Source organism: Coenobita brevimanus, chromosome 39 (genome assembly GCF_032717465.1).
Source record: "Coenobita brevimanus isolate Jiangsu-jjx chromosome 39, ASM3271746v2, whole genome shotgun sequence".
Classification (NCBI taxonomy): Eukaryota; Metazoa; Arthropoda; class Malacostraca; order Decapoda; family Coenobitidae; genus Coenobita; species Coenobita brevimanus.
The window spans coordinates 3,181,932-3,207,216 of NC_136992.1; the positions used below are offsets into that span (position 1 = coordinate 3,181,932).

At 41.5% G+C, this 25,285-nt stretch overlaps 2 protein-coding genes across 2 annotated transcripts in view; one reads left to right on the forward strand and one right to left on the reverse strand.

Moving 5' to 3' along the window:
• The window catches only part of qless (decaprenyl diphosphate synthase subunit 1 qless), a 183,569-nt gene extending 178,433 nt beyond the window's left edge, over nucleotides 1-5,136 (reverse strand). The window contains exon 1 of the mRNA XM_080270026.1: nucleotides 4,975-5,136. Coding sequence (XP_080126152.1) covers nucleotides 4,975-5,133 — 159 coding nt within the window. The 5' untranslated portion in view covers nucleotides 5,134-5,136. The remainder of the gene's footprint in view (nucleotides 1-4,974) is intronic.
• A 928-nt stretch (nucleotides 5,137-6,064) lies between these two features.
• mRpL32 (mitochondrial ribosomal protein L32) lies at nucleotides 6,065-14,434 on the forward strand. The gene is made up of 4 exons (XM_080270027.1): nucleotides 6,065-6,180; nucleotides 7,172-7,420; nucleotides 9,699-9,841; nucleotides 14,262-14,434. The coding sequence occupies exons 1-4, from the start codon at nucleotides 6,093-6,095 to the stop codon at nucleotides 14,382-14,384; spliced, it is 603 nt and encodes a 200-aa protein (XP_080126153.1). The 5' UTR covers nucleotides 6,065-6,092; the 3' UTR covers nucleotides 14,385-14,434.
• Nucleotides 14,435-25,285: the final 10,851 nt, after the last annotated feature.

The window sequence follows — 25,285 nt, forward strand, 5'->3', positions numbered from 1 at the left end:
CTACCTCACAAACCAAACACGTCTTTACACAACCCCTCATTGCATAAGCCTCTCTCTCTCTCTCTCTCTTAGAAGCTGAGGGATAGAGAGATAGCCGAGGAGAAGGAGGAGGAGGAGGAGGAGGAGAAGAAGAGAAGTAAACACATAACATACAAACTCCTAGCGTCCCACGAACCAGGCAACCACTAAGCAAAGCAAATCTTCCACACAAAGCCGCCAGAAGGTAAACATTAACCGAACAAGCACCCTCTGTCTCAACTGCAACAAAATTCGTAAACATGACCACACGGAAACAAGCCACAGGAAAAACCACAAATCACACACGTTAAAGTGATGACTACAGATCCTACATTCTCTTGGGTTTGGGGAGTGACGTATGTTGGAAAGACGTACTAAACTTTATTACACAAACACAAACCACAGTGAAAAATCCCTATTCAAAGCTGCTACACTGATCATAACAGTCCGAGTTTTCGTTCAAGTTTAAGGTGACTTTTTTTCCTTCATTTTTTTTTTGTTTCTAGGCATATGTTGGGGTTCCGTACTAAACATTATTACATAAAACGAACCCAAGTGAAAACCCACTATTAAGCGCCGTTAAAATGTTCACAAGTCCCATTTTTCTCCCAGGTTAAGGGAGTGACATAGCCTATATTCCGAAGCGTGACTTACAGTATTTTGCAGGCAGTAAAATGCAGTTCCTCGTCACTGCTCCAAGCCTACCGTTCTTCCGCGATTTTCTGATTGGCGTTACAAAAAGTGACCAGTAGTGAAACTTTGCTCTGTATGTTGAAACTCTTTTGTGTGGAAACTTCTGTACCCGTGTATGAAGTTCGAAATCTTTTGTAACGCTGCGACATGGTGAGTTTGTTGATGCTAAGTTACGCTACTACTACCACTACTACTACTACTACTATTATGACAACAAATCTAAAAGTCACTGAAATACTGCCAATGACTTCACTATTACTTTACCCATGACGCTCTAACTTGTCCTAAAATTGCCATCTCTCCACTTCAGAACGTACAGCACGATATTAGAATGCGATGCCAGTCACGAACAAGTGTTTTAGAAAGGATAAAGAGCCGTAGCACTGCCCTTTTCTGCCACTGAGCCACGTGAAATAGGCTGCAAAGGGACAAAAATATGGGCCAGGTTAAGGTGAAAGGAGTATATCAGCTTGGGGGGCTTGAAGGATGACTGGATGAATATGTGGACAATTTTGACAAGGCAGTCTGGTTGATATTTCTCCTACTTCTGTGTTTCCTTTCCCTGTTCCGTCCCACCCTTTCTAAGTGGGTGGGTGGGGCGGGTCAAGGATACGCACATCAGCTGATTTAAACCCTTCAACCCAAGAACGTCAACTGTGTGTGTGTGTGTGTGTGTGTGTGTGTGTGTGTGTGTGTGTGTTATCCTTGTTGCCACCAGATGATTTTACTCAGCTCAAGGATATCTGTAGTCTGTTTTCATCTGACGGAACGGGGCTACTCTCGCAACTTGAATCCTCAGTCGGGGTTGCATGAAATTCTGTAAACCTTAGTTATAAGGTAGGAATGAGTCTCCCGAGCTACTATATATACTCCATTTACTTTAACTTGGCCTATAATATTAACCTGTCTTAAATGCTGAGCTGTAACAAGAGATAAACACTAGAATATGATCCTAGTCACGAAGAAGTGCCACGCAAAGGATGAAGAGCGGTAGCATTTTCCTTTTCTACCACTGAGATACGTGAAAGTGCAAAAGGAAGACGATTTAGACCAACTGGAAGTGAACGAACTATAGTCAATTCAATTCTCCTATCTAACTACACTTGGCCATCAGCTTTAGGGATCTCTGCCAGGCGAAAACAACCATAGTGAAGGAGTTACCCATTAAGCTAAATAAAGTACCTAGCCTCGAAATGGCACGAATAGACCTGGAATAACAGTTAGTGTCTCCAGGTTCATCTGAATGGAAACCTGGTGGAATGCTGGCCCTTTGTCCTATTCCCGCAGTCTACCACCCTACTTTGGGGAATAGGGAGGGGACTGAGGGGCATCTATATAACCGGACAGCTTCACCACCCTGTCTCATTAATGCCACCACGGGAAGGCGTCCCTATCTAGCACTTGGCCTGGAATAAAATACATCAACGTACTAAAGAGGTCAAACAAAAGCCTCTCCTGAAATGAATATGATCGTATGGCAGCAACAAAAAAAATAAAATTAAAAAACGGCAAATAATATTAATAAAACAAAGTATGAAAGACGCCACAGCCCTGAGAGGGTTAAAGGAGACGGTTTCTTGGTACTTCAACACAATGGGTCCCACTGCTAGCTGAAGGAAATCGTCTGACGGTATAAAGAATGAAGGTTATAATACTGAGGGGACTGAAGATCGGTTGTGAGAGAGAGAGAGAGAGAGAGAGAGAGAGAGAGAGAGAGAGAGAGAGAGAGACCTTCAAAAAGCACTTCCTTATAAGCACTATATTATACAGCTATTCCCTTTTATCACGCAGCTCAGTGACGGAAAAAGCCTATGCTACGACTCTACTGTACAGTATCTCCACAACACTTCTTCGTGACTAGCACCATACTCTACAGCCATTCTCGTCCCTTCAAGTTTATATCACGCAACTCAATGGCAGAAAAAGACAATGCTACAGCTCTACAGCCTTTCCGTGGCACTTCCTCGTGACTAGTATAATTTTGTACTATTAATTTCGTCCTTTTGTAGCTTATATCCCGTAGTTCTATGGAGTGAAGACAATGCTACGGCTATGCATCCTTTCCAAAGCACTTCTTCGTGACAGAGAGAGAGAGAGAGAGAGAGAGAGAGAGAGAGAGAGAGAGAGAGGAGACAGAGACAGACAGACAGACAGACAGAGAAAGAGGGGGTGGGATAAGGGGAAAAGAAAAAAAAAAGAAAGAAAGAAAAGATTCTAGTGTCCACCTCGTTACAACTCAGTATTCAAGATGGAGAGATGTCAATTTTAGGCCACGTTTGAGCGAAAAGGGTAAAAGTCCTGCGAAATAAAATGCACGAAAAAAAAAAAAAATCGTCAGTTAGGCAGTAAATCTCACGCACTGATTTTCTCTTAAATATTAGTTATGAAAACTATCTAAGTTATTCTGTAAATCTCACCTCTAAATTTCCCCTTAAGCGATTTATTTAGATACGAGGGGTAATCTGTCGTAACTTATGGTGCAAATCTCACCCTTTATTCCCCCCAAACAAATCTTGGCAACGATGGGAAAATCATCGTAAGTTATGTTGAAAATCACACCCCCATGATTCCCCCTTAAAGACTTCACTTAGTTACGCTGGGAAAATCACCGTAATTTATGCTGTAAATCTCACGTAATGATTCCCTCTTAGCAAATCTTAGTCACGAGAAAAAGCAAACTGTCGTAAGTTATGTTGTAGACCCTGATACCTTATGCGTTGGTCTGTGCACTGTTTACTCTCAACATATACTTAGGCAAAAATAAGAAAATAAATAAATAAATAAATACAAATAACAAGAAAATAAATAAATAAATAAATAAATACAAATAACGTCATAAATGCCTGTCGCGCACCATTCTTTTTTTTTTTTTTTTTTATATAGTGGTTCCTCTGAACATTTCTTGCTGATACTAGGATAGTAGAGTTATTTTAATATAGCTATGTTCCCTTTTCTGTGTACGGCGTGTGTTCTTAGCGATATATTCTATGTTGGTTCTCTTAAAAATTACGATATTATTATTATTATTATATTATTATCGTTTTTATATAGGTACCTTGACCATCCGTCGTTGCGATGGTATAATCTCCATTTTAATCATTGCCACCAGACGGATTCATTCAGCGATTTTACTCAGCTCTAGCACTGAGGAAGCTGAATAAAGGCATAGGCTACATAAAGTCTAGCTTCACAAACTTGAGAGAGAGAGAGAGAGAGAGAGAGAGAGAGAGAGAGAGAGAGAGAGAGAGAGAGAGAGAGAGAGAGAGTCTGACGTTTGGCGAATAATCAGCAACATTTAAGTAAACAATGCTGCATAATCTTCATCCTTTCAAATGTCTATTGCCTTAATCTTCATTCACTGACCTGTTTACAGTCCCTTATCGGCCAGAATCTATTTGTATCAGAACGCTCACGCACCGTAGTATCTTACAAGTTACGTAATGCTGTTAACGGTACGCATGTTGTTGCAATACATACTATGGGACGAAGCAGTTATTACGACAAGCAAATGGGCGTTATTAACATGCCAGAATAATTAGTAAGTAGCCTACAGTATATGTGCGAACCGTTACGTGCTTGCAACATTTCCTGCATCAGTCCGGGGATGGAAGGCGTATGGATGATGATTCATATTGTAAAAGGGATCTTGAGTCTCTACAAATAAAAAGTGATTCTTTACCTTTTTAATATACTATAACATCCATATTTTCAGAATCACCACAGTATGACAGTTTCGACAGCTCACGAAGTTTGGTGTGTCGCTCCACAGTTACATCACCGAAATCAATACAGAATCATTATACAAACCCCATACTAACTGAAGAGTTTAGTACTGTTTTTACTCCACCACTACACTACTTTTCTACATAAAATGCTACGAAAACTTGTGAAACAATATCTAAATTCAAGAAGGGCGCGAAATGCTGAAGTTTGCTTAGTGACCCCGTGGGAGAGAGGGACGCGGAGGTATCGTCTGCACATTTCATAACCATCAGCTGATCGGGATGCTGTAACCTGGCATGATTCAAACCCACAAAAAACACATACCAGGCCCATCAAGCTGACAGGACAGATTAATTCCATGTCTGACCATGCCTCGAAAAGCCAAAATTTGATACATATAAGTACAAAGAGTTATATTAAACTGATAAATAATGGTTAATAATACTGCAGACGACACGCGCCGGCTACCGAGTTACAGCTAAAACGTCAATTCGGACCCCGCATGTAGAATGACTTCCACTTCAGAGCAACGACACTTACCATTTGAGAAGAGAGTGACGTCGTGTTACATCCCAGGGTAACTCCACAGGTAACGCTTCCACTGACACTCCGAGAAACACTCCTAGCCGAGTTCACCAAAGTCCGGTTCATCAGAGTTTCCAGCAGACGAACCGAGCGACCTCTCACTGAACTGGCCATGACTCAGAGGACTCACAAGGATTCACTGGGACTCACAGGGACCAAGACCAGAGCAGACTGAGCTAGGTGCAACTCCCAAGCAGCCCAGAGCCACACTGAGCCAGACTGAGCTCAGCCCGGCAGCCACACTCACACCACGCAGGCGCACCCCCACACGCGCCCTTCATAAATAGTATTCGTCTTTACCTGTACTTGTAACTCACTTCCAGCACCCCAGCCAGGCCTTTGGGGTTGTAGTATTGCATTTCAATAAAGCCGTATACTCAGCACAACCACCGGGGAGTAACCAAACTTCGGAAGTAGGGTGGCGCAGTTGCGAAGTAATGTTTTTCTTCATTATTTATATAAGTAACAATCACCTTTGTGCAATACAAAGATGTATATTCCCTTACAAATTTACACAAGCGTGATTCAATGGTTTTTATCAAGATTCACTGTGTGGCTGTTTAACAATTTATAAAAATAAATAAATGACACGGGAGTTGCTGCAAGGAGCATAAACAATAAGGTCTCATCTCAGTCTTTGTTTTTTCTATTCGTGGTACCATACCGAATACCAATGATCATTGCCTTCTCACAACTACACTTACGTAAATATTCACTAATGTTTTTTTACTGTTACATGGTCAAAGGGAACAAAATAGAAATTATGTCGATTATAAATTTGGAAGCAATATGTTAGCCACCTTGTTTTATTTTTTTCGTAGATAATCAAGGGAATTTTATATGATTTACTGTTAGTAAATACACAGTATCAACTTTACGTCCTTACTACTTAACCAGCTTTTTTAAGAATCAGTAGTTTAAGTTACAGTGCCAAGAAACTCTGGAAGAAGTAGTGAAGCTGGAGAGGTAAGATGGCAGCTTCTTAGCATCGGTAAGCAGTGTAACATTCTAGGTGACATTTACCACCACTAGCGAGAGATCATCCATTGTAGTGGCACCCTCACGACGCTGTCATGGCTAATATGCTGCGATTATTACGAGTAAAACTATATCAGGCCGAAGAGGCATTAGATTTATTAATACGGCAAGTCATCTTTCAAGGTATGAACAGTATAACTCGTAGTTTATTTGGAATAATATACCGTGTGCAAGTAAGATGTGAGGGAGTAGTTTTCAGCCTTGCCACTATATTTTTCTTAATTTTTTCCATTTAAGTTAAGGGTTTCTCAGATAACGCAGTTGAAAGTATAGTTATCTGTCATGAGAATTTTGCTTCAAACTTGTCATCTGTCCATCCTATAGGGAAACAGGCTGTAAAATCTTACTATGTTTTGGAAGTTAAATTTTTGTGAGAAAAATGAACCAGGTTTCAGGAGAGTTATTGAATGTAGATTAGTAGCAAGACATGTTTTTAAAAAAATATAATGCAAAGACTTAATGGTATTATTTCAGAAACCATTTATCATCAGGTACGGAGAGTGATGGTGGTATTTGTACTTGCTTGGATTGCAGTTGAAAAGTCCTGAGGTCTGTCCCCAGACTAGCCATAAGCCTGTTCTTATCATTTTGTATCATTTATAAGGGCTCCAACATGCTTGCATGCATCAGCTTTGGTCACCTAATGGTGGCTGTCCATGCTGCTCGATCTCTGGCAGCCTTCCTATTCAGTCCCTCCTCCCTGAGGTTGTATTTTATTACCTCACCCCATTATTGGAAATGTGAAAATGACTGTTGGGCAAGATTTTCATTACCTCAGTCCTTTATCACCTAGAAATGAAATATTTGATCATGGCATGTTGAGATCTGGGGGAACACTGGGACTTGGCTAAACCTGAATGTCTGCCTTAATGGCCATTGTACATCAGGTAGGCATCTGCTTCATATGAGCTATAATTTACATTGGTTATAAGGTAAACGACCTTACAAAGAATCAGCCTAACAGGAGTTAATAAGTATCGTAGAATATATGAAGCCTTCATTATGCAGAATGATAATTGTAGCAGCAAGAATAAACTAAAAATGGTATCGCCTGGATTCATGGGGTTAATGACTTGTGCAGTCAATAAGCACTAATCTAAGCCTTTTTCCCCAGGACCACCTCCCCCGGCTCTCTCTCTTGTTGGTCACACCCACACACATGCCCCAGAGCCCAGAAGGAACCCTGAGGAGGACATTATAGGAGATGGGTTCCTGTGGGCCGTCCCCAAGAATCGCAGGAGCCGAGAGCGGAGACTAACTAGGAAATTTGGGTCTGAGTCTGGCCACAAAAAGATGCTGCCTCGCCTGAAACTCCTCACCTGTAACCACTGTGGCCATGTTTACCAGCCAGGCCGCCTCTGTCGTGAGTAATTTAGAGTCAAGGCTGTATAGTGAATCCTTAACTAAAGCTATGACAGCTACAGTTAGTCTTCATCCAGAGCTGTAATAGCTGTACTGTTCCTCATTTAAAGTTGTTTCGCCAGTTATTTGTCATTAAACTTTAGCAAGTTCTTTCAATACCTTACCATATTCGGTCACTCAAGAATTAACACTGTTTCACATTTAAAGTTGCCCATGGTATAGAAGTTGCTTTGAAGTTACTTACGGTATTAGTTTCCCTGTTATTCACAAACCAGAAGCAGGTTTCACTTTTGATAGCATTTTACCAGCATACTACAATTTAGACTTTAATTGAGGACTGACTGTATTCTGAATCCCTCAGCTTTGAGGCCTGTTTTTTGCACTAACTTGGGCACTGCAAGATTATTATATTTAGGAAGCACCTCATGCACCTGTAAACTAGAATAACTATCTCATTGATCCATTCACTATGAGTGATCTGTACTAAGCTGAACAAAATTTTCAGTCTGTAGCAAGTACCGTACCTCTTAATATAGAATTAAAAAAAAAAAATATATATATCATAGTGAAAAGGTTATTTGAGAGGAGCCTGTGGAATCACGTGGAGAGACAGACTGACAAATGAGGATGTGAAGGAGCGTTGTGGTGTGGATGTGGATGTGATAGGAAGCATTAGGAGAAACACACTGAGGTGATTTGGCCATGTAGTGAGGATGGAGAGAGAGAGACTGATGAGGAGAGTGAATGAGAGTGAGGTAGAGGGGGAGAGAGGAAGGGGAAGGCCAAGGATGAGATGGAGGGATGGATTGGAGAGGTATATGAGAGAGGGGGATGTGAATTGGGAGCAGGGCAGTGAAATGGTGGGGACAGAGCGACGTGGAGGCGATTTGTTTGTGGCCACCCCGTATAAGGGATTAAGGCATCGGGCAATAGATAGATAGATAGAAAAGGTTAAAACAGAAACGAAACGGTGTAGGCAAGCCTTCAGATTTACACACTCATATGTGAAACCCACGATAAGAGTAAAATATGTTTGGTTTCTTTACTTTGCTGCTTTGCTGCTTCACTAGCCAGACTACAAAGTGGCCATCACTCTTCCCTGCTTCAGTACCATCACAAAATACAGCTCACAAGTACACCTATTCACATCATGCCCCTCGCATTCACAGCTAAGAGAGAGTCTCAACATAACCCCAGCAAAAGGTCTCGAGGAACTTGACTAAAGTGGCTGTCTTCTTGCACTCCACAGAGTTCACGTTTATATGAGCTTGGGGCCACAACAACAACAGCAGCCTTGTTGCTGAATAAATTATAATGTCATGTATGGTGATCTGATGTAACTCAGTTATTTCTTAAGTGATTTTCTGAATTGGGAGCTTTCTTATTCCTTCATCTTTTCATTGTGACTGGGTCCTACTACCCATTTAAAACTCCGTTGCTTCGATGATGTACTTTTTAATTTTATATTTGCTACCTCCAAATGATTTTATTCTCCTCACGTGATATGTTTTATGGCAGAGGGGTTAATGAAAATCTCACTCCTGGCTAGTTCAGAAAATCTCTTGTGTCACATTGTCCAGGAGAAGGAAGAATAAAGTACAAAATAGGCTGTGGTTGTGCTCCAGTGAAATGTTGTATTAACTTTTTAATGGCTACTCACATGATGTATTGCTGCCTACTTCTCCCTTCACCTTAATCATTCATTTTCTGTGTCAGCCCTCCACTCTTCGCATTTCTCCCGTCTTTCCTGCCGCATTTTACTACTCTTATTTTCATGTTATGTGGCTTTACATTGAGTGACACGCCAAATGGTTTCACATAAGCCAGGAAACCATTTACAGCTCTGGGTGGTAACCATATAGCCACCCCATACGTGTTTCGTATGTGTCATCAAGTGGGTTGGTGGAGGATTAGTGCCCCGCTTCATAAAATAACTAACTCAGAGATAGACAGCCACCCCTTATGGGACCTTGGTGTCAGGCTATAGATAGATGAATAAATTTCTAAAATTTCCCTTCAGGCAGCTACAGTATTGAGAGTGTTTTGTAATGGATCATTACAGGGTTTATTTTGTTGTCCCCTTCACAGATGTTATTTGTACAGTATTTAGCTATGTAAGTAATGTTGCAGTTCATGTAATTGCTAAGTTGCTGATGTATTTTGACACTAGTGAATTCCTTTGAAAGAACTGGCACTTTTGAGAAACAAAAGACTGTTAATATTGTTGTCATTGTTATTAAATACCCTTACAAATACTTCACAGTGCTTTTCGTTCTCAGCGGTGTGCTATGGCCGGACTAAGGAAGTAACGGAAGCAATGCAGGCTGCCATGAATAAAACACAAGGACTACATCCCATTGAGCATGATGTATGGCCGGTCTTCAAGGGGGAAACTGTTCAGGCAGAGGATGGATTCTTTCAGGTACCCATTTATATCAGGAACTTTGTTAACCTAACAGTCCAGTGACATATTTTGTATTGTATGCTATATACAGTCAGTACTGTTCACTTTTGGACCACCTTTTGAACTGGGAGGAATTAGACACAGTAAAGGCTTCATTAACCCCATCATTACCAGGCAGTTCTCCTGACCTAAATAAAATTGTTTGATCCATCCATCCATCCATCAACCAATCCTATGTTGACCCATGAGGAGTGTAGGAGCCAGTGGCTAGGCAAATTGGTCCTGACATTTTAGATGAGAATGACCAGCCTCACTCATCCTTGAGTGGCATTAATTGAGCAATAAATTCCAACCACTCCTTGGATATTGATAAAAAAAAAAAAAAAAAGTTACTACATTCAAGGGGTTACGGAAAATCTGAATGGTATATACCAGGTAACAGTGATTTGTATTTTTATTGATATATCACATCACCATCCACACAGTCTATGTTGTGCTGCTCTCAGGTGATTGCCCTGTCCTCTCTTCCTTTCTTCTTTCCTTCCTTCCTTCCTCTTCTTTCTTTCTTTCCTTCATTCTTTCCTCTCCCTCTGTTTTCGGGTGACTCTACACTGATTAGCAAGCCGAATGGTTTCCTATACACCAGGAAACCATTTACTATGCTGGATGGTAACCATATAACCAACGTATGGCACCTGGTGGTTTACTGGGTAGTTAGGGTGCTCTAATCGAATTGAGCCTGTTTAGGTTTATGTCCAGTAAGTGGTTGGGGTTTATTGCTCACATAATGCCACTCAGGGATGAGTGAGGTTGGTCACGCTGTTCCAAAATGTCAGGACCAACTTGCCTAGCTCTGGGCTCCTTTGCTCCTCATGGGGTGACACAGGTTTAGATGATGATTGAATGAATGAATTTTCTTTTCCATAATGGCAATGCTACAGCTCACCATATTTTCCAGTACATTTCTCTTGGTTAGTACTATACTGTAGGGGTGATTTCATGTCATATCTTTTCTTTAATAGATGAGAGATTGCCAGTCTGTTTGTGGGTAAAGCAGTGGTTTAGTATAACTGAATAATAAAAACCAAGTGCTACAATAGGCTGCGATGCAGGATCATCAGTATGAGTGAAGGTAATGGACAGGCGCTATAAAAAGCTTGGCTCCAGTTACAGGAGATTTCCAAAAAAAATACAAAAATCTGTATAGTATAAAATGACAGAACATTACAAGAAAATTACTGATAAGAGAGAACAGTTGTTAATGATTGGTACCTAGGAGCTAATAATAAAACTTAAAATTCCTGAATGGAGAGGATGTAAAGGAAAGAAAAAGAACATGAGGCAGCTCAGAGATATAATACTGTAGTATAGTTCTTCGGAAGTGGACATGTTTAGTTTAGTTTGCCATCAACCCATTCTTAAAATGTTAATGGTGGTTGTCATTGTATCACAATGTGTAAGATAATCCTAAAGTTGTAACCACAGATATGATGGGTGCAAGGCAGACAAATAGCACGTTGATTTCTATTTTTCTGGTGGATAATGCTTTGCTGTTTTGAGAGCTTCCTTCAAGCATCATATCCATTGCTGAGATCAATTTGTTATACTTGACATGAAGCAGTGGGAGTTGTACTATATCAGGAGAGAGAGAGAGAGCGAGAGAGAGAGAGAGAGAGGGGGGGAAGGCAGAGAAATTGTGGGAGAATGAGGTGTACCAGCCCTTCCCATGTGTTCACAGCCACAATGCCAGTTATAGTTGCAGAAGGTATTGAAGCAGGGGGTGTTGATAGTTGTTCTAGTGGGTGTACACCTACCTTTCCTTTTTTATTTATTGTAGGTAATTCAGCCAGTTTTTGATGCACAGTTGCTATATGATAATAGCCAGATAGGATGAACTTGTCAGAAATTTCTCTCAGATTACACCACACTTTCTTATGATAGTCTTAACTGCACTCACTGTGTGATATCATTCATTGCTTAGGAAACTTTATAGTCATCAGTTATAAAATTTTACTCTTGTAATTTCATCTCTGCCTTTGTTTTATAAATTCTATCAAAGGTTTCTGGCATTCATTGGGTTAATGTCCACATGAGACTGGGGTTGCATCAATAATAACAGCAACAAGTTAGCTATCTCATTTGTAATTTGCATCAGTCATTTCTTTTTATGTTTTCATGCATGCATGTTCGATAGAGCAAATTAAGCCTCTCAACATGGGAGATCTTATGTTTGTGTGTGTGTCTGTAATATTTATGTCATTAATATGATGTGATAGGGCGTGATAGTATGAAAGAATACAGAAGGACATACACCACCACCAGCAGCCACTTACAATTTCCACCACAACTAGGGTTTGGAACCCAGGACGTGAGACACACGCAATCTGCAAGACAAACATGCCGTCACTGTGGGTCAGTAGTGCAGAACACCAAAAGATTTTATGGAAGGATGTGTGTTAGGTAGAGCTGAATTTTGCAGTCTTATATTATGAGTGCATTGTGTAACAAGCTTCACAGACACTCTGTTGATATTTCTTATACTGTTAATGCATATCCCTACATATACCTGTAACTGGAGTCTGCTGGCTTCTTTTGTTAATGAGAAAATACTGTAGGGGTGTGGTAATCGTTTCATTTTTAAAGGCTCCAACATGCTTGCATGCGTCGGCCTCGGTCACCTAATGGCGACTCTCCATGCCGCACGATCCATTGCAGCCTCCCTGTTCAGTCCCTTAACTCTGAGGTCACACTTAATGACCTCGTCCCTTGTCTTTCTCGGTCTGCCCCTCGTAACCCCACCCCCAATATTAACACTTCTCACCTTCCTCACCCAGTTATCATCCCCCATCCTCTCCACATGTCCAAACCATCTCAGTCTACCTCTCCTCATCACAACACCAATACACTCCAGTCCCATCCTACTTCTCAACTCTTCCATCATGAACCTAGCCCCCCCAGACCTTGGACACAGGGACGCACTACACATCCACCTTATCATTGTCATTTCTGTACATCTGAGCCAGCGAGGATCCTCCTCCTTCACTCCCCAGGTCTCACCACCATATAGCATTACACTTCTAACACATGCTGTATACAAAGACCCCTTAGCACGTAGAGAGAGTCGTCTCAGTGTCAGGAGAGGCAAGAGCTCCCTGAACTTCTTCCAACCACTTCTCATCCTAGCCACAGAGCTAGCTCCAGCCCCACCTCCAGCACACAACATGTCTTCCAAATAACAAAACTCGTCCACACACTCAAGAGATTCACCAGCAAGTTCAATTCTTTCTTGTCTGACAGTCTCCACCTGCTCTCCCCAACACGCCGTACACATAAAATCAACATTATCTCGCAGTCTACCTCTGATACCACTACATCTCTTATGCACCCACTTATCACAAACACCGCACACGATGGAATTACTTCCCACACCTTCGTGGCAAACTGCACATGGCCACTCTCCCTCGTTTTTGACAGTACCGCCACCAACCCTAGATATCATCACTTATGTTCTAACTGCATTTACCCTAAAGCCCTTGTGCCCCATACCATCTCTCCACTTCCTAAACCTTTCCTTCACCTCCCTTTCGTTCTCTGCAATCAACATTAAATCATCAGCATACAACAACTCCCACGGGAGTCCGTTTCTAAAGTCACATGAAAGGGCTTCAAGTACCATGATAAACAACATGGAACTCAAAACTGACCCCTGATGCACACCAACATTCACGGAAAACCCATCAATCAAATCTCCATTCACTCTTACCTGGGTGTGAGCACCCACATACATAGCCATAACCACCCTAACCAGCCACACCTCCAAGCCAAGCTTTCTCATTGCCCACTTCACCACCTCTGTAGGGACTTTGTCAAAGGCCTTTTCCAAATCAACAAAAACAAAATAAAGATCTCTTCTCCTACCAATATATTTTTCCTGAAGCTGTCGAACAATGAATATGGCATCAGTGGTCCCCCTACCTGGCATAAACCCAAACAGCATCTCATCAATATTCACTCTTTCTCTAATCATACCTTCTAAAACTCTCTCCATTACCTTCATTATCTGATCTGAAAGCTTTATACCTCTATAATTTCCTCTTTCCAGGGCATCACCCTTCCCTTTATATGCTAATCAGCATATTAAATGAAACTCAGAGCAGGATGTACCATAATTGATGCACCCTCATTACAGTATACCTTTGCCATAATTAACATTACCTCAGACCAGTGTACCATGTGTCCTTTGAGCCCTTCAGCATGATAATATATTTATTTTATTTTTGCAACCTCCAGATCATTTTACTGAGATTAGATCAGGTGTGTCATTACTATGGTGTTACAGAAAGTTGAATTAAAATTATCTGAAGGGAACAAGAATAATTTTTTCAAAATGCTGTATTTCATCAAACTGAAGTGCTTAATATGTCATCTTATTCAACAGGGAAAGCGTATTGTGGAAGTTGAGAGAGAGCGTCCCAGGTGGTTCTCCAAGCGCCTCACACTTAAATCCAATGTTTCTACCTCATCATCCACAACCATCGCCAAGCCTACCAACCTCGCCTGAGCACAGCACCCTGTAGAATATTATGTAGCTAACAGATATTAAAACAGTAGTCAGCATTCTCTTTTTTTTCAGCCTCCACTGCCACCTTTGGTTGGCAGTAATGTTGTCAGTTACAAGTACATGAACCATCAGCATTATAAGAGCAGTTATTATCGAATCCTTGGTGACCATACTGGGGAGTTTTCATTGAAATGCAAACAGATCAACTGTAGAAGCGAACTATAGTCATTGTACCCAAATTTATGTTGCCACCATCAATTACGTTAATCTTGATATTACCCATTATTTTAAAGCTAATGTGTTAACCATATCTTTAGCCTGGCCTCCATTTTTCCACTAAAAACTGTGTATGACTCCAACCTGCCTTCTGATATGCTTTCTGAAGACATAAGGAACCTTACCTTACAAAGGTAAAAGACAGGACAGCAGTATTAAAAGAGCTTGAAAAAAGATAGTGGCAGTTACTTTGAAAGATGACATTAACTGGCAGGATGGTGGAAGGGGGAGGGTGGAAGTTGAAGTTGGAGCTGACCTCCAGCACCTCTGCAACAGTGCTAGATTTAACCCTTCAGAGTCACAGGTGTTATCTGTGGTGGTGACTAATTTACAGTAATTCGCTTGTGGAGGAAGGGAGAGTGGAGCTGGATGGCAGACGGTAAGATGTTAGTCACTGGGGTCATTCATTAATTCTGCAATAAAAATCTTCTCCTACTAAGGTGCCACAGGTCAATTTATCCCAGCATTAAACACCTCATGGCACTGAATTTCATACAAGTTGAGCATCTTGTGCTTTGGCTGATCAGCAAAGAACTTCATTCAACTTCTTTTGTGTTGCCCATATTATGTTGATGACACTGCCTCTGGTGTTTCTCAAGTCTTTAGAGGTGTTTGCTCTTCTTGGTCTGTCAATTGAATAAGTTCATTGACATATCTGGCTCCAGCTTAGGATCTTATTAATGCTGTCCCTTAATGTGTTGGCTAAACTTTCACTTGGCACTGAAAGGACAACTTTGCTGGAAGCAGTGTATTTGTCAAGGATGGGTGTTGGCAGGACTGCAAGGTAAACATGCAGCATGAGATCTGCCACCAATGCTGACTGTCTCAGTAATGACTCCTAAGCATCTATGTTTGTTGAAGCATCCTTGGTGCTGAATTGCCATCAAAACTCTTCAAGTACTCATCTTGATGCTGAATATCCTCTCTCCATCAGTACGTGTGCTAAGTACTGCCCCAGTCCTCTTCCTCCAAGTCCTACAACTCCACCTTCCTGTATGTTGCAGCATATGTTCATAGGTCTTCATGAGGTACCGGTAATACCCCATGAAACGAGTTTATTTCTTGGTTGAAGAAAATATTGGATGTCGTGTTAGAAGGGAGGAGCACAAATTCTGCAGCAAGGTGATGGCCGGCAAGGTATGCTGGATGGCCAGGGCAATTATCCAGCATAAAAATAACTTTGTACACAATGTTTTTATATTTCCAGTGGGTCTCACCTGTGAGCACAGACATTAGCAGAACAAACTAACCACTGAAATAGTAACCAACCCTCCAGAGCTATGGTCCCAGTACATGCTAAGATACTGCAAATTGACACCAAGTATTTTAGAACAGAAATGATGCACTGCTTGAGCCATGAGCTTGCAGTCACCTGTGACATCAACAGTGAGCCTAAGAGTCAGCTGTTCCTCGCTTCGTTTGTAGTCAGGCATTCTACTTTCTTCATCTGTAAGGAAGGTTGAGGAAGACAACCATTTTCAAAAAATAGACCTGTCTCATCCACATAAATTTCTTGTGAAATGTCACAGTCATTTCCCCTCTGTCACACAGCCAGGTCAGGCCAGACTACCCCACATGTATGAGTTAGCTGGAGGGAGAGGTGACAAGTGGTTTGTGGGGAAGCTTGCATGCAGTGACATCATCATGCAGCTGATTTTAAACATCATGAAATCTACCACAAGTATTACTCTGCATTTGTGGTGACAGTGTAGTATTAATGGTAAATGGGTCACCTTTGTGACATCCCTCTTTCCTTGCCTGCTATGGCCATGGGGGGCCTCAGGAATGATGATTGAGACTGTGTGGAGGGGCCTTTCTGCCCTCTCTCATCACCTTGGGGTCCCTGTTGCTGCCTCAGCCAACTTTGTAATATCTTTATTCTACTGTTGCTTCTTCCCTCCTGTTTCTCCTATCCCTTCCATTCTGTCTTGGCCATTAAATATGGTAGTGACCCTGGTAATGATACAGCTCCTTTTCAGGATACCTTCTCACCCTTCACTGCTCACTCAGAGCCTCTGTCTTCTTCTGATGATATGGCAAACTTTCTAATGGCAACTTCCAATTCACGACCCCTTACACCATAAACAACAATTACTGCCTCACATTTATATCATTCCTGTGCTCCTTTGTTCACATCCATGTTCACCACTCTCAAACTTACCTTCTCCCCAAACATAACTCATCTTTCTGCCCTGCCTCTCCACACTGTTTGTATGTCCTCTTATGCAGTTCCCTTCTCTTCCACTTCCTCAGTGCATCCTAAATCCTCTACCCTCTCCATTTGCCAACAGTCTGTCTCTGCATTTAACCTTATTATGCTCTAAGAAAGTGGATGAAATACTCTCAGACTCTGCCTTCTTCATCTTTTGCCAACAGCAACTTTGATCTTCACTTCCTCTTCCTTAAACAAATGAGGAATAACAAAACTTTTCATACCAAATCTGATGGCACACATCTCAGCATAAATACTGTAATGTCAAACAACAGATGCTGCATCCAGACTTTTAAACCTTACTTGAATGCTCATCCTTGAGAGCATAGATGCCTTCCTTATTTTAAGCACTGGTACAACCCTTGTTCCTTCCTCTGTACACCCAGGTGAATTTTCTTACTCATCCTCCATAGTAAAAGACATCCTTACTGCACATGACTTTATTATGCAGGCACTGGAAGACTGCACTTGCATATGTATGATTAAGCCATACTGTACAGTACTGGACTTTCCCATGGTCTTCACATGACCAGTGATCAGCTTCCCATTTGTTCAAATTGTCAGTCATGTCTCTGTATCTCCCACATACTTGAATACTGTCACCTGATTGATAACATACAATGCAGCTTCTTCCCACACCTGGCTCAGCTATGTAGAACCCCTAACATCACTGATGTTTTATGTGAATCTCTCTTTTTTTTTGCTACTTGTCTATGTTTTTTCTCAGTCACATAATGCATATTCCTGTTTATAAATTATCTCCACCAAGGTAATTAGATAGCTCATTTAGTTAACCTTTAATTGTACATTTTCTTCTCTCTCATTACCTTTCTCTTCCATAATGCTACATGGTCTTTGTCGCCCAGCACTAGAATGTTCATCCAGTCAGTTTCAGCTCAAGAATATTAAACAGAAGAGAAAAGTGAGAAATAAAAGGGGGGAAATAACAGGCAGAGTTTGTGCCATTGCTGACTTTTCCGTCAGATATGTATCTTGTGCATTTCTTTTTAATAAACCTCAGAGTGAATCTCTTCTTTCAGATGATACAAATGATACTCCCCCATGATGATGATGATGATGATGATGATGATGATGATGATGATATTGGTACTCCAGCCTTCCCATCTCTTCTCCTTAACCCCCTCAGAATTGTATAATGAATTTACATTCTTGCTACCACCAGGTGACTGTGTTTATCTTAGGAAAGGGCTCTCATAGTGAAGGTGTCTGTCTCCATTAACCCTTTCACTGTGTTGACTTCCTCTTTAGTTTATTTTTGCTACTGTCGCATTTGATTTGACCATCACTGGAAGGAGAGGTTAGAAACAGTATTCATCAATCCCTTCAGTATGTTGAGGCTTTATTTTTGTTTCTATTACTGGTAGAGAATTTTATGAACCTAGGAAAAACATCTCAGAGCAAAATAACTAATCTATTCTTGCTTCACCCTTGCCATTTCTACTCTCCAGGTGATTTCATATTAATCTTTTAACCTCTTCAGTCTCAGTAGGTAGTTTTGTAAATTTTGTTCTTGCTGCAACCAGATGATTTTTTTTTTCAGAAGAGCAAGCTCATAACAAAGGGGTTCATAAAGGTGATATCTAATGTCCCCTGCTCAAAAAAAAAAAAAAAAAAAAAAAAAAAAGCCTGCTAACCTGAATAAAACTTTCTGGAGAGCTGGAAAAAAAAATACTAAAATCATGCCCTTGGATTGAAGAAGTTAAAGGATTGAATGATGGATGTATGAAAGGATTTCTAATTGTCCTCTTGCCAACATCTGCATGCCTTTACCTTTTAATTCTTCACCCCACCACATCACACTACGACACATCACATTTTCACACTTCTGCATAATGCAATACCTTACACCATGCCTCATTCTTTCACGCCACATACGAGTACATCTGACACCGCCACACTTCACAGTCAAACTTCACACTGCCACACTAAACACATCTCATGCCGCCACACCACACATGTCTCACACTACCACTCCTCATAATCAAATCTCATGCTACCAGATGACGCACATCTCACACTGACACTATTCGCAGTCAAACTTGGTGCAGGAAAGGGATGCCTTCATGTTTGGCACTGTGTAGTTGGGTGGCAGAGCTGCCTGATTTTACGAATGCTCCTCAGCTTTCTGAATCACCTAAGGGAGGATGGTGTACTGCAGGGGAAATGCAACATCCATAATGGAGTCCACCTGGCTCTCTTCCAGTTAGCCTGGGGCTACAACACAACAGTAACTAATTAACAGTCACACCTCACACTGCGCCACCCCCCTAGACACACACTCCTCACACCATACAGACCTCACACTGCACCACCCCCCTAGACACACACTCCTCACACCATACAGACCTCACACTGTTACATGTCACACAGCCAAACTTCATGTTCCCTACTGCACAAAAGCCTAAAAAACGTGAACGTTACTGTATGATGTATGTGGATATTGATTGCTCTGCAGTATAATGATATTTATTACCAACATACAATACTAATGTACTTAGGAGAGACCTGACAGAGAAGAGTAAAATGGTTCATAAGTAAGGTCTCTTTATATTACATTGAAAGACCATGGACCTTGCTGGCTTGAGTACGTCATTTCAATGGATGATAGTTTTTCTTGGTTCGTATTCTCCTCAGGTAAGGAGGCTCCCTTGTGCCTCTTCCTTAACAATTTAGTTTTGGATATGGCTGCTTTACTGCTTAGTATCCTTTCATACAATTTCTATGCTGAGTATGGCGATGTTTGAAGGATTCATATAACACAATAGTACAGTAAGGTGTAATAACCAAAATAAATCGATTAGAAAAAGGAGTTATAGAGCTTCCATAAATGACGAAAATACAGGCCCTTGTGTCATGATCTTGAGCCATATTCCTTTTCAGGCCCCTGTGGGCCCCGTCTTGGAGGTTTCCATGCAGAACCTCATCCCAAATTTTCTTCAGCTTACCTCTAAGCATTCTTCCTTCACGCTTCATAACTAAAACCCTCCTCAACAAAGCATCCTGCTTCTTCCTCTCGACATGTCCAAGCCATCTGAATCTCCTGGTTTGCATCACTTCTCTTTTATCACTCACCAAATCCCTCTCGTAGCACACTGTTCTCATTTCTTTCATTCACTGATGTCCTACTCATCTGTCTCAACATTATCATCCAGTGTACGCCAATCTGCCGATATGTTCGTCTTTCACTGGACGTCTCACAGCCATACATAATAACGCTTTTCATGTATGTTTTGTAAAGAGTACCATTTACACGAAAGGAGAGCCCCGCATAGTTAGTAGCTGCAAGTTCCTTAAGTTTCTTCAATCTACTTCTCATTCTAGCTACGGAACTGGCCTGTGCTCTTTCTGCTGCATCCAGTACGTCTCTTGCATTCTCCATGACTACCAGATTTTAGGTAAAGAAGACCGAGGTGAAGTAGAGGGGGGTGAACGGGTTTTTAAGTAGTCTATGGGATTTTCACTCAAGTTTTCGCCGACTATTTGTTAAAAAAAAAAAAAAAGTGGGGGTGCCAGATGAGTGATATCAGGGTGCTGTCTGAGCGATGGTAATTACTACGGTACATATCAGAGCAAAACACAAACATTTTGGTTTTTATTAGTTATTTTTCAGTTTTCTTCAGAGTGATAACGCTCCTCTTCATTCCGCTCCTCTTCACTCCACCGGCCCATTTCTCCAGTGTTGTCTGGCCTGAACCATTTACTCATTTCCAATGCCACTTCCACATCCACACGCCCACACCAGCAGACTGAGCCGTCCCCACAACACACAATATACCGCCAAGTGAGCTTCTAATGATGTGTTATTAATATGGACCAATCAATATAATCATGCTCAGCTTTCAAATTGTTCCGACAAGATTTTCAAGTTGTAACGTTGATAATACTGACTTTAGAATCATCCTGCTTAACGTATTGAAGCAGCAATAACCAGGATTCTGAATTTTGTATCAGGATCTTGAGACCGCCCAATAAGGAAGATTCGCGGCACCTCTTCCTTAGCGATTTATGCTACATCTAATATACTATAGCACTAGCCGTGTGTGTGTGTGTGTGTGTGTGTGTGTGTGTGTGTGTGTGTTTTGGGCAGCCGAAACCACACATTCAAATCGCACCAAAATTGGCACACACACACACACACACACACACACACACACACACACACACACAAATCGGTGATGTGAAAAAACTAGGTCCCATCAAGATTGAAAAACTTTTACTATATTTAAAGAGCGATCACATTTTGACCAAAAAAACGCTGCTTCCGGAGCCCGGCATAGGATCTCAGTTGATTTTTTTGTCCACAAGTAGAACTAAAATAAAATGTAGCAGTAGCCGTGTGTCTATGTGTGTACTTCGGACTTGCGTTCGGACAACTTGGGTTCCATTCCCGAAGCTGCAAATAACACGATCAATTGATTAGCTGCAAAAATCCAAGTGACACCGTTACACTAGAGCAGCACATAAGCGCGAGAGCCCTCCGCAGGAGCAAGTGCGAGGGACCCGAAGGGCCCACGAGCACTTGTACTACACTACTATTCTACTGTGAGGCTTTGTAGCACCTATTCCTTAGCGATTTATGCTTCATACTACACCTTACTGTTCTACTGTGAGACTTCGTAGCACTTTTTCCCTTGCAATCTATTCTGCACACTACGTCTTACTCCTTGTCAAGCTTCGTGGCATCTTTTCCTGTGCAATTTATTCTGCATACTACAGTACACCTTACTATTCTATTGTGAGACTTCGCGGCAACTTCTTAACGATTTATATTGAGCACTACATCTTACTAGCCTCTCGTATGATATATATATATATATATATATATATATATATATATATATATATATATATTTAAATATCGATACAGATGCATAAATAGAATAAACGGGATTAATAATGCGCTATGTGCAAAAATAAACAAATGAAAAAGAGATACCATAGTCCTTTCACTTTAACTTGGCCCAGATTGTTGTCCTCTTTCGACTTATTTCTCGTGGCACAGAGGCAGAATATGACAGTGCTATGGCCCTACATCCTTCCCACCTCACTTCTTCGTGACTAGCATCATATTCTATAGTGCTAATCTACTGCTAGAACTGAGCGATGAAGATGGAGAGACGGCAATTTTAGGTCAAGTTAGAGTGATGGACATCTTAGGCAAGCGAGAATAATGCTCTTGGAGCTTCATATGGGGGGGGGGGAGGTTAGGGAGCTCTCTTAACAACTCTCCTTCAGCGATTTATTTTGTTTCAACCTGGTATTCTCTTAAACCCTTCAAATATATTTCTACTATTGGCATGGCCTGTGTAAGTGTCATCTGCACAAATCCATACACCTAGGCTATTTCCCCCTTGAGGGGGGAACCAAGACAGGACGACACACTCACCAAATTACACACACACACACACACACACACACACACACACACACACACACACACACACACACACACACACACACACACACATTTACTCGTATCTTAGCCTCTAAGGGGAGAAAGGAACGCACCTATCCACACCACACTGCACGAGGGTCAACTGTGCACTGCAATCCAGCGACATCCGCAGCAGGGCCCGGCAGCAGAGCTGGTTTACCCCTGCCACATCATTATGGGCCCATCCCGTTCCCCGCACCTGACCCCATCAGCTGATCAGACCAGATGCACGCGAACATCCCGTCAGGGCCGCGTCACCATGTACTCATTCACAGTTTCTCTCCATTCATCTCTATCACGTGCAGCCAGTCTTCCTTGCTCTACAGACATCCCTCTTGCATCTAACGCTCTCTTCACACTGTCCATTCATTCCATTCTTGGTCTTCCTCTCAGCCTTACATCTCTCCCGTCAGATCCAATTATCTTTTTCACCAATTGCCTTCATCCATTCTCTCCATATGCCCAAACCATCGCAACACTCTCTGCTCAACTCAGTAAATTAACTCTCGCATAACTCAAGTTCGCCTTCTCACTTCATCATTTCCCACTCGATCCATGTGCGTCACTCCACACAAACTCCTCCGACACCTCATCTCCGTTACATTCAATCTCTTCCACTCTGGTACTCCCATATTCCATGTTGCAGCCCCATATAATGCAGTCGGTATCACTACACCCTCATACAGCCTTCTTTTTACGTTCATTCCAAGCGAACGACATCTGAACACTTTTTTCATTCCTCCCAACACCTTTCCTACTTCATTCATTCTAAGCTTCACCTCTGCATCTATTCATCTATCCGCAGCAACATGTGACCCTTCATATTTAAAACACTCTACCTCCTCAAGCAACTCACCATTCAAAACTACATTCTTCCCCTTACCATCTACCAACTGACGCAGAATACACTCTGTAGCATCACCATTTACCAGACTCAAACCTCTACCTTACACTCTCGCATTTACCTCCCTTACAACACCATCCATATAAATATTAAACAACCAAGGCGACACCACACATCTCTGCCGCAGCCCCACTCTCACGGGAAACCAATCACTCACAGTATTTCCCACTCTTACACACGCTGCACTACTTACATAAAAATTTTTCACTCCTGTTAACACCTAGTCCATACAATCTCAAAACAGTCCACAAAGCTTCCCTATCAGGTCTATCATACACTCCCTCTTTGGGCGTTCTGCAGTAATAACAGTAATGATCCCTGTACACCAGGAATCCATTTACTACGCTGGGTGGTAGCCATATAACTAAATATTGGCGCCTTGTGGTTTAGTGGGTAATTACGGCGCTCCAGTTGGATTGAGCCGGTGAAAGTTTATATCCAAGGTTGGTTGGGGCTTATTGTTCACGTAATAGCACTCAGGGATGAATGATGCTGGTCACTCTCATTTTATATGTCAGGACCAACTTGCCTAGCCCCGGGCTCCTACACTCCTCATGGGGCAACGTAGGATAATAATAATAATAATAATAATAATAATAATAATAATAATAATAATAACAATGAAATAAATAAATTAAAAAATGAGGAAGAGTTGCTACAAAGGTACCTAAGCCAAAGAGAATATGGTCATTAAAACGATTATTATTAAGATTGTTATTATTATTATTATTATTATTATTATTATTGGTGGTGGTGGTGGTGGTGGTGTTTTTGTTGTTGTTTTTGTTATTAGTATTATTATTATTATTATTATTATTATTATTACTTTAGTAGTAGTAGTAGTAACTGCTCCTGCTGCTGTTGCTGCTGTTGTTGTAGCCTCAGGTTCATCGGAAATGTGAACCCAGTGGACTGCAGGCTTAAGTTGTCCTCCTTCTGCTGTCCACCATCCACCTTTTAGGGGACTGGGAGGAGGGAGGAATCTGAGGGACGTTTCTACAACTGGGTAGTGGAGCCACCCAGGTACATAGGTGCCACCACGTGAAGGCGTCCCTCTCCAGCACCAATCAGATGCGTGGACTGCACATGATCATCACCCAGAGCGCTACTTCCTCACAGCCCTGTATTTTGGGTGAAGAACAGTGACAAGGGAAATTATACGGTTCTTTCACTCCAACTTGACCAAGAGTGTTCCTCCTCTCGCAGCTTATTTCCCATGGCTCAGAAGACAACGCTGTGGGTCTACATCCTCTCCCTAGCGCTTCTTCGTGACTGGCATCATTTTTAGGTGTTAATCTAACGTTACAACTCAGCATCCATGAGGTGGCAGTCTCAGGATATATCAGAATAAATATCCCGCTTTTACAGACTCTCACCTGGCATCCTTATCCTCCTCCTCTCTCTACCTATTAACCCTAGATAGATAGATAGACAGATAGACAGATAGATAGATAGACAGATAGATAAATGGATAGATAAATAGTTTCTTCCTCGTTCTTCCTGAGAAACAAACAATTAGCTAAGAAAGGGAATGAATCTTAAACTGAATAACTCATCAGACACAAATCCTTTACTTTACATGACACTTACTGAAATCACTGACATACATGGCCGCCACAGAGGAGAGGCATTTCGTTATCAAGTACACTATATAAACACAGATTATTTACACTTCAGGTTCCGGGAAAAAAAAAAAAATCGTCTGTTAACTGGGCCCATATTCTTATAGGTTAGTGAGTCTCCCTAACATCGTCTCCTTGGCGATTTATTTTTGGTTATGGGTGGTTAATATCCATTTGGACACATTTTGTGCAGAGTATGGTGATATTAGAATGGCTTAAGTAACACAGAAGACGACGGCAAGGTATAATGATACAAAATAAATCACTTAGGGAGAGGTGTTAAGGAGCGTCTTTAAACGAGAATACATGTCTGTGGCACTGAAGGCTTCTTAACACCTTTTACTCAGGGATTTGTTCTGCAGCTCTCACCTCAGTACCATCTCCAAATAATTCGATATAAAAACGATACAAATAGCACAGAGGAGATTGTTC

Coding starts and splice junctions, on each gene's coding strand:
- mRpL32 (XM_080270027.1), top strand. CDS start 6,093: ATGGCTAATATGCTGCGATTATTACGAGTAAAACTATATCAGGCCGAA. Junction 7,421..9,698: donor CCAGCCAGGCCGCCTCTGTC/GTGAGTAATTTA, acceptor TTTCGTTCTCAG/CGGTGTGCTATGGCCGGACT. Junction 9,842..14,261: donor CAGAGGATGGATTCTTTCAG/GTACCCATTTAT, acceptor CTTATTCAACAG/GGAAAGCGTATTGTGGAAGT.